Source organism: Silurus aristotelis (assembly GCF_946808225.1).
Source record: "Silurus aristotelis genome assembly, chromosome: 13".
NCBI classification, from domain to species: Eukaryota; Metazoa; Chordata; class Actinopteri; order Siluriformes; family Siluridae; genus Silurus; species Silurus aristotelis.
The window spans coordinates 20,411,596-20,421,939 of NC_139586.1; the positions used below are offsets into that span (position 1 = coordinate 20,411,596).

Below are 10,344 nucleotides of genomic sequence, written 5' to 3' on the forward strand. Positions count from 1 at the left end.
AAGGTTTAGGACTAAAGGCCAACAGGACCCTTGGGTTTGTCCTGCCTGTGGTTAACAGCTATACTTTACAAACACAGCTCAGAGTGAAGAAACCTGGAGGATTATGTTCCCTCAGCGCCCTGAGCACTAGTGCATGGTTCACTTTTCATTCTGCAGATCGAGGAGGTGCAGTGAAGAAGTGGTGATCTTTGGCAAGGTCGTGTGGAACAGGCCTTCGATTTCACCTTAGCAGCAAGGCTGTGGTTTCAGTTCAAGGAGGCTGCAGGAGATTTAGTTCACACGAAGAAATGTTTGTTGTATGGGGATAAGGAAATGAAAAGTCATACATATATCAGTTTAGCAATCAAGTAGATGCATCAGTCTAATCCTAAGGATGCGTTTAATTTTTCAAATATCTATTGGAAAGCAGGAGACTTTCTTTTGTCATTAGATGTTGACAGATTAGTTGCTGGAACTATTGACTATTGGCAAAAAATCCATACAGATTTCTGGCTACTGGTCTGCTGTCATTACAAGAGCGGCCTCTAGAGGCGAATCACTGATGCCACATACTGTTTGTTTTTACATGTGAGACTGTATGCTGCACGGAGAGCGATATATTATATGTATTATCTATAATTTATCAGTTATATAATGATATTTATTAATTAATATATTCAGATTATTTCATTTAGCAATTGTTTATGATTCAGTACTTTTTAAATTGTATTTTACATTTACATTTACAAACTATGTCTAGTGTTTGTATGTGCATTTTAAAAACTATCGATTGATTAGTCATTTAATGGCAAGTACGATCCAACCTAGCTAACAGTATCGGTAAAATCCAGCATCCAAAGTTTTACTCACTTTCTCTTTTTTGAAATAGTGATTATATTTGTGGACAGTTGTAAATGACAGTATTCCACAAACTATCTTAATATACCGTAGCAGATTATACTTATCTCATGTTAAGACTTAAGGTTAATACACTAGTCTGAATGACTTGGTGTGATTTTGCTCACTATGTGGCATATTGCAGTCATTCAAACTGAGCCATGAATTATCTTTCCTACTTGGATGATTCAGTATTTTTTTTTCTGGAATGCCATATTTGCCCAATTATGTGAAACACATTGTGAGTGCTGGCAACAGATAAAAAAATTATATGCTACATTTGTCAACTGGATGGGAGGTTGAAATTGGTTCAATTCTGCCAGCACAATTATATCACACCAAACAGACTCCTTGTGTCACCTTCCCAATCAGTGCACTGTATACAACAGCAGTGAGCAATTAAATCTGTTTATGGGTCTGTGTATTTAAGTGCTGTTTATTGGGAAAACATGATAAAGTAGATGTGATAGGGTCTTCCTAGATAACCAATTATTTGACAGGATTTAAACAAGGAACATAATAATTTTACTATTACCACAGTACTTTCAAAATCAATTGCAACAAGCCTGGTAACATTTTGTTATGAAATTGTGTGTCATTGTCGATTTGGAGGGAGCAGAGAATGCACACTACACCAATTCAATTCATTTTTTAATCGCATAGTTTGATATTATTACAAAGCAGCTTTACTAAAATCAAGTTTCGGTATAAGTTTTGATGCCTAATGAGCAGGCAAGAGGCAACAGCACTAAAGAAAAAAGTTCCAGGGATAAGCAACAAATAAGCATAAAGCTGATTACAAAAATTCATTTATAAATAAAAATCATTTGTATTAATTTGTATTTATCTGTATAAATGTATCTGTAATGAGCAATCCAGGGGCAATAGTGGCAGGGACAAACTTTAAAATGGTATCAGGAAGAAATGTTGAGAAGGGAACGTACTCAAAAGGGATCCGATTCTCATCTGGACAAAACCAGATATTTATTAATTATAGTTTTATTTTTGTTGAAGTTGTTGTTATAGTTTTGTCATTGTTGTAATTGTAGTCCATATGCCATTCTAACCAGTGTTGGACATTAACAAAGTAAATGTAATTCATTACTGTACTTAAATAGCTTTTCACATATCTATATTTCCATTTGGGGAGACTTTTACTTTAATTTCACTAAATTTCAAATATTTAACTTTTTACTCAAATACATTTTGTCAATTCACTGGTTTCTTTTTATTTATGAGCAGATAAAAACGTAATTTTTCAAACACGCAGCGAGCCACCAATCAGGGTAAAGCGTGCACTCTTTGTTTTGATTGCCGCTTGGTGGAATCTACTTATCACGAATATTTAATATATTAATTGCATATAAGTCTTTATGTGCTCCTCTCCATATTTCAGACCCAGATGGGTAGTCTGGCTTTCCATCTGAATGTACAAATCAAACTGTTTGGTGTTTGAAACTAAATTTTTCAGTTATGTACTGCTGTTATATTCTGCTTCACTTTGATAAATGTAAAAAGCGGTGTTTGGACATAGTCATAATTGGGTCTGCAAATAGTTTTAAATCTGATCGACACAATATATTAAGCTTCGGTTCTGGGTCCCTTTGTTCCTAACAATTTCAGCTCATGAATAAATTCAGTTTAATCAATGGGCTTTTAACATTTTTATAGTCTTCACTATGTTTGTTTCAACTCTCTAAGGTCACAGGGTGTGATTCTGATGGATGGGGGAATGGACATTTAATTGACGAAATTAATTAGCCTGCAGTTTAAGGTCCTCAGTGAATTTTTAATGCGTTTGCACAAAAGCCAGCAAACCCTACTGGATCAAAATTTACTCGCCTTATTATGCTTTAATTGCTCATCATTGTTGAGACCTGCCAAGATTTAAGATTAATGGAATCTGTTGCATGTTTGTGGATGTGCATGTTTATTAGAATGTACTGGAACACGCTGAATGCGTTTAGCTAATATGTTGTCTTTAAATAAACCCATATTGGGGAACTGGATGAGAGAGAGAAGCACAATCATTTTGACATTTCGAGTCTTTCAGAGAAAGTTCAAGGAGTCATTGTTCAAGTGTCATTAAATAGTAACCGAACAGCAAAGACAGTTTACATTTGATCGAAAAATCACACACATACTTTGATTATTGCCAAGAATATGTATACAATTAATAGCCAAAAGTGTGTGAATGCCTGAACATAACACTCATGGGCCTTCTCCAAACTATTGCGATAAAGCTGGAAGCACATAATTGTCTAAATATTTCACTTCAACTAAGGAACCCAAACCTGTTCCAGCAAAACAATGGTCTTGTATACAAGTGAGCCTTGAACCATAAAGCCTTGGTTTGCCAGAGTTGGTTTGATGCTGGAAGATCTTAAGTGGCCTGAATAAAATCCTGGCCTCAACTCCACTGCATGCCTTTAACATGAACTGCAACTGCATTTTAGGCTTTCCTGTCCAACATCAGTGCCTGACCTCATTACTGCTCTTGTAGCTGAATAAATACAAATCTTTATAGCCATGCTTCAAAATCTGAACGCCTTCCCAGAACAGCGGTGGTTATTATGAAAGCAAAAGAGGAATGAGGAATATATAGAATGAGATGGTGAAAATTGGACAAATTTTGACTATGTATTGTAGTCAGAGTTCATGATGTCTGATAGCTGTTTGTAGGTTGTATGGTATAGGGGTCTTTCTACTGTATGCAAACTTTCTGGCTACATTTCTAGCTTCCAGTGATGTGAACCGTTACATGGCTGTTAATATCCAGCTCCTGGTGGAAAAGACAAGATTTCATAACATGATGCAGTATTTGCATTACTAGATAGATACCTGAAAAGCATGAAAAAAATAATGGAAAAATACAAGCACCATATTGTACTTGCTTGCAGTTTCAGGTCTCAAATATTCTGCTGTGTTTTGGAAGCTTATGTATGTATATCCTAAAGCTGTCACTGCACATCTCATATGGTAGTTCTGAAACCTTTCATAAATTATCAGTTCACAAGCAACAGCTTACACAGGGAGTATAGCTACAATTTTGCAATTGTTTATATAATGTGTAATTGTTTTCATAAGGAGATGTTTATTTAGCATTTATGAAAGGAGGCTCCAGTTTCTGTATGTTATAAATGTCAGAGGTCAATCTGTAATTTTAAGTTTTCTTTCACAGTACAGTCTTCACAATGAAGTGCTCTGCGTGTCTCTCACTAACATGACATGTTAATTGGAATAATTACAGTCCTAGGAATGAAATGGTCATAACCCCCCCTCCACACACACACACACACACACACACACACATACACACACACACACACACACACACACACACACACACACACACACACACACACACACACACACACCACACACTCTCACATAATTCAGCTTTCATACCATATTAAATTAGGTATATAATTGTAACCAGGGAAATTAATTCTGCCAAATAAACAATACTTGTGACAACTCACATTTGTAAGCATATTCAAACAATCATGTATTGTTTTCTTGTTCAGTCATCAGAATTTTGAGAGTTTTTTAATTCTACAAGTCTTCACATGTGATCAAGATACAGTCCATTGAAACAAAGATCTGAACAATGAATTGTAAGCCATGGATTGAACGTGTTGCATAAAGCATCTAGCTTCCTAACACTGTTTAGTTAGTAACCTATCATTTCATTTCAGTGCTCATCATCCTGTGGAAAGGGGCTTCAGTCCCGTGTGGTCCAGTGCATGCACAGAGTGACTGGTCGTCATGGGAGTGACTGTCCCAAAGTTCTTAAGCCACCAGCATACAGGCAATGCCATCAGGGGGCTTGCAATGAAAAAGTTAATGTCAACACCATAACTTCACCGAGACTGGGTAAGAAAACCACTTACTACACTGTAGTTACAGTTCTGAAAAACAGATTCCTTAACCCATTTCTGACACATTTTAGATTTTAAGGTCTCTGGCTGATTTCAGATAATCTGTCATCTTGTCAGACAGATAACAGCTCAAAAATCAAAACATACATGAACATTGTTCAGGGTTTAGCTTAGCTGATTACTGGAAGATAAATACTTTAAAATTCCATTTAATGTTGAAAAAAACGCTAATAAAAATACATTGAAGGTCATTCACTAAGATGTTTTCCTCAGACTATAGAAATAAATGGGAGAGAGTGAGTGAGGAGAAAGACGTAGGCTTAAAGAAATGCTCTAACAAACCTAATGGGAATGAAAATGTTTCTTTCTGAGTTGCAGCACTTTATACATCTATAATCCTTATTTCAACAACCTTAAACATTTTTTAACAAAGGGTACGATTGTTGATCTGAAGCTTTTTGATCTCGAGGCATCTCGAGTGGTTAGATTTTGTAACAGGTTCCTGTTAACTGTGCTTTGTTGAGATTCCCAGAACATGAAAATCTTCAGGAAAGCAGAGTTTACATTGTCAGTGTTCTCAGTAAAATAAGCGTTAATTTTTTTTGGAGAGCTTGAGAGTGAGAGAGAGAGAGCGAGAGAGAGAAAGAGATAGATAAATAGAAAAAGATATGGGGGAATGATTGTTTATCTGCACTGTAATGTTTAAAACTAACAGAAAAAGAAACTTGCCTTGTGAACATTCCACAAAATCTAGCTATAGACTATTAAGGTATGATGTTGTGTTCATTAATCAATTTAACATCACACATTTTATAGAAACAAATAACACACCTTAAATATATAGAGTTAACAGGAATAATATAATGTTTATAATAATTAATAGTAATATAATTTTTCTGTTCTTGTCCTTGTCCTTGTCTTGTTCATGTATTCTGTCCAACAGCGGCACTGACATATAAATGCACAGGAGATCAGTGGACGGTGTACTGCAGGGTGATTCGGGAAAAGAATCTGTGCCAGGACATGCGCTGGTACCAACGCTGCTGCCAAACTTGCAGAGACTTTTACGCCAACACAATGTCCCGCGAAAGTTAATGAGCCCAGCACTTCTTACCACGTAGCAGCTTTTTTATGTCATTTTTTTGTACTGTCATAAATGACACTGTGTATATTGTTATTAAAGATTATAGGATTTTCTGCAGTAACCGGTAAATTGATGCACATGTCCGATCAAGTAGGATGTCGAAACGTTTAAGGTTTTGACTTAAAAATGGTGCAAAAGGTCTATGACCTTTTTCTTTTTTTCTTTAGTTTTTTATTGTTTTGCTGTAAACCAAAGTTCAGAACATAGGAGGCCATTGGAGATGACTTCTTCAGCATAGCAGCTTGGCTGTTGTACAGTAAGCTGACCATTTAGGAAACTATTGGGTATAGGTTGCTTTCTAAAAGCCACTGGTTGGCCAGTAATACCAGAACTGAGCAATGGGACATTATTGTAATTTTCATATCTTATTCACATATTAGTTCTCTTATTTTCTTATATTCCTTCCAGATTTCTTAGAGAGGTCCATTAAGTGCCTTAACAAGATTGTTCCGAATTACATTTTTATGGGGCCAGTTGCACCCTATAGGCTATGACACAAGCCATAGTTGTCATATATTAGATCATCTGTAAAAGCTAAATAGGTCATAGCAAAGACTGATTTTAAGAGAGGACTTTTGCCAACTGAATGTATACCTGAGAGCAACTAATACTGGCTTGATTTGTGCACATCCTTTTATAAAGATACTAAGCAAACTTACTGATGCTACACACTTACAGAGCTAGTAACATCTAAAGACTTTACCCCTTTTTATAGCAATATGACAGATGCCTGAAAACTACACATTCTTGTTTTTTCAGAGAAAACATCGGGCTAAATATCAATAAAAATTCACCAGGCAGTTCACTGAAGGAGAAAGTAGTGAAAGTAAAAGATATGCTCTTTCTTAATTGCAGTGATCACTTACAACCCTAATTCCAAAAAAAGTTGCCACATTGTGTAAAATCTGTACAAAAACAGAATGCAATGATTTGCAAATCTCTTAAAAAAAAAAAAATATATATATATATATATATATATATATATATATATATATATATATATATATATATATATATATATATATATATATACACAGTACACACCAAAAGTTTGGACACACCTTCTCATTCAAAGAGTTTTCTTTATTTTCATGACTATGAAAATTGTAGAGTCACACTGAAGGCATCAAAACTATGAATTAACACATGTGGAATTATATACATAACAAAAAAGTGTGAAACAACTAAAATATGTCATATTGTAGGTTCTTCAAAGTAGCCACCTTTTGCTTAGATTACTGCTTTGCACACTCTTGGCATTCTCTTGATGCCTACTTTGAAGAACCTACAATATGACATATTTTCAGTTCACTTTTTTATGTATATAATTCCACATGTGTTAATTCATAGTTTTGATGCCTTTAGTGTGAATCTACAATTTTCATAGTCATGAAAATAAAGAAAACTCTTTGAATGAGAAGGTGTGTCCAAACTTTTGGTCTGTACTGTATATATATATATATATATATATAAACTTTTGGTCTGTACTGTGTATATATATATATATATATATATATATATATATATATATATATATATATATATATATATATTCACAATAAAACTAATAAAAAAATGACAAATGTTACAACTGAGAAAACATGAGAAAAATATTATGTAATTTTAAATTTTATGGCTGCAGCAGGTCTCAAAAAAGTTCGGACAGGGAAATGTTTACCATGCAGCATCACGTCTTCTGTCCGTATACTAATTGGAAACTGAGAAGATAAGTTACTGAAGTTTTGGGAGAGGAATGTTGTCCCATATGTGTCTGATACTGGATTCTAGAACTTAACACTTCTGGGTGTCCTTTGTTGCATTTTTTTGTTTTATGATGCGCAAAATGTTTTCAAAATGTGAAAGGTCTAGGGTGCAGCCAGGCCAGTTCAGCTCTCTTTATTTTTTCTTAAAATGGTACATTTCCTCAGTTTAAACATATGATTTGTTTTCTATGTTCTATTGTGAAAAATGGGTTTATGAGATACATTCAGTTTTTTATTTACATTTTACACAGTGTATCAACTTTTTTGGAATTGGGGTTGTATTTTTTTGTACCAGACTTATCTAGGTGGTGCTTGACTTCTTTTTTTAAGGTAGCGAATCACACCAGAGCTTTTCATCTTTGATGTTTGCCACACATATCCACCAATTTACTCTTTTTAATGGTTCAATTCTGTTCTTTCTTTTGGCACATAAATATACACAGGATACACCAATCTTGGACTGCCAGATTTCACATGCACTGTTTGCATCACCAAAAAACAAAGTTCAGCCAAGACATATCATAGCTGGAACTCTAAATAGGTCAGGACATGAGAGGTTTTTTGAAACATTGCTAGGTTTGGACTTATATAAAAAAATATATATATATTTTTTTTATAGACCAGAGTTTCCCAACCCTGGTCCTGGTGTACCCACTGTCCTGTACATGAGCTTATTAATAGCTTTTCCTGATGTGAAGCGGGTGTGCTAGAACAATTACATGTGCAGGACATGGTGTTCTTCAGGACCAGGGTTAGGAGCCTGAGATAATACCAAAAAATTCAGGTAAGCAAGAGCAAAAGTGCAAATTTGCTGTTTCTCATTAGCATGTAGGATGCACTACAGCAAAAAATGCTATCGTGACATACTTGATATAGTAAGTGTAAGACGTTAAATGAATAAGATCAATCTAATGACTAGGCCAATTCTTCAACCTCCTTTTTTTTCTAATTCTTTTATTGTCAGCACAATTGGCTAAACACCCTGTTTGACTTTTTTGTTTCCATGACTATGGAATTAATACAGATTTATTTAACTATACTCGTACCTTTTTTTTTTTTTTTTTTTTTCTTCAATTTATGGGTTTGTCACCCTAAAACATCAATTTTAACCTAGTTTGCTTTTGTGTTTCATTGTTTCAGAGTTTTTGTACTGTTTATGTTAGATTTTTTTTCAATACGAATCTTGCACATTTGTTTACATATGTAAGAAGAGTGGGTGTTTAACTAACATACAGATTCATCATAATTCTAGGACTCATGCTCAAAACAAGGTGTTATTTTATTTGCAATCGAAATTATGAGGTCATAATTGTTCGACTATAAAACGACCTGAATCGAGAACTCTAGATGATGCCATCACTAGCTGTTTATAGGCTCACATTTAGATTAATTACTTTGGATTACAGGTGTGAAATGTGAACTTTTCTGGTTTTAACACTACACAAAGTCCCTATGTGAGCATGTTTGTGTGTGTGTGTGTGTGTGTGTGTGTGTGTGTGTGTGTGTGTGTGTGTGTGTGTGTGTGTGTGTGTGTACGCATTTTATCTTGGTCCCTGTTTTCTCAGGCAGTGCAGGGTTCATTTGGTGCTAGACAAATTTCACTACTGTGGAATTCAACCTGTTTTCGTCCTGTTTTTCTCATGATTGTTCTTCCATATGTAATTTTTTTTTTACCTGTATGTTTGTGATGTTTATTTAATACTAAAATGTAGCTACCTTATTATTTTAAAGATTTTCAGCCTATTGGTGCAAATTGCTTTATTTACTGCTATGGGGCAGATCCGTATATATATTCCAGTACTGTATGTCTTTAGTTGCACATGATTGGTACATACTCTGCATTTTTTATTTTAATGGTGCTAATTTGAGTAAAACTGTTTTAATGGTTATAAAAAAAATAAATAAAATCTTATAACACCCGGAACTGGTTTCTTTTTGTTTTGCATTTCTTAAATGTAAATGGTGCAAGAAAAGTCCTGAAACAATATTGTTATTGGAAAACATCAAACAGAAAGAAAGAAAGAAAGAAAGAAAGAAAGAAAGAAAGAAAGAAAGAAAGAAAGAAAGAAAGAAAGAAAGAAAGAAAGAAAGAAAGAAAGAAAGAAAGAAAGAAAGAAAGAAAGAAAGAAAGAAAGAAAGAAAGAAATAGTACACACAGCAAAATAATATCTTTGCATATCCCAGTGATTTTAGGAGCTGGTGCCAGAGTGCAGGGTCAGCCATGATACAGCAACAATGAAGCACCAAGGGTTAAGGGCTTTGCTCAGAGGCAACAGGAGTGGCAGCTTGGCAATACCAGGTTTTGAACCCCAGACCTTACGATCAGTAACCCAAAACCACTGAGTTAACATCTATAAGCTATAGGTCTAATTGGGAAATAGTTCTCCACATGTCATTCATGACATGTTTGTTCTTCAATATTTCAATACTGGTGCTGCAAGGACTTGCTGATATAGTCTACAACACTATAACTTGCTATAATCTTTTTTAAAAGCTTGTGTAGCTGAATATTGTACTGTTACATTACATGCAAAACAACCTTTTACAATCAGAATCACTTTACTCTTGGTGTAATTTACTATCATGCCACACTTCACACTGCCACAATTCCAGTACCAATGTTCAGAATTGAATTTGTGAAAGTAAACCCAGATATTCTATAAGAAATGCTACCTAACAA

The 10,344-nt window shown here is 34.6% G+C and overlaps 1 protein-coding gene across 1 annotated transcript in view; it reads left to right on the plus strand.

Annotated features, from left to right (window-relative positions):
• Positions 1–6,817, plus strand: part of adamts17 (ADAM metallopeptidase with thrombospondin type 1 motif, 17) — a 142,809-nt gene extending 135,992 nt beyond the window's left edge. The window contains exons 22-23 of the mRNA XM_083559569.1: positions 4,575–4,752; positions 5,701–6,817. Of these exons, the coding sequence (XP_083415695.1) occupies positions 4,575–4,752; positions 5,701–5,852 (330 nt within the window). The 3' untranslated portion in view covers positions 5,853–6,817. The remainder of the gene's footprint in view (positions 1–4,574; positions 4,753–5,700) is intronic.
• Positions 6,818–10,344: the final 3,527 nt, after the last annotated feature.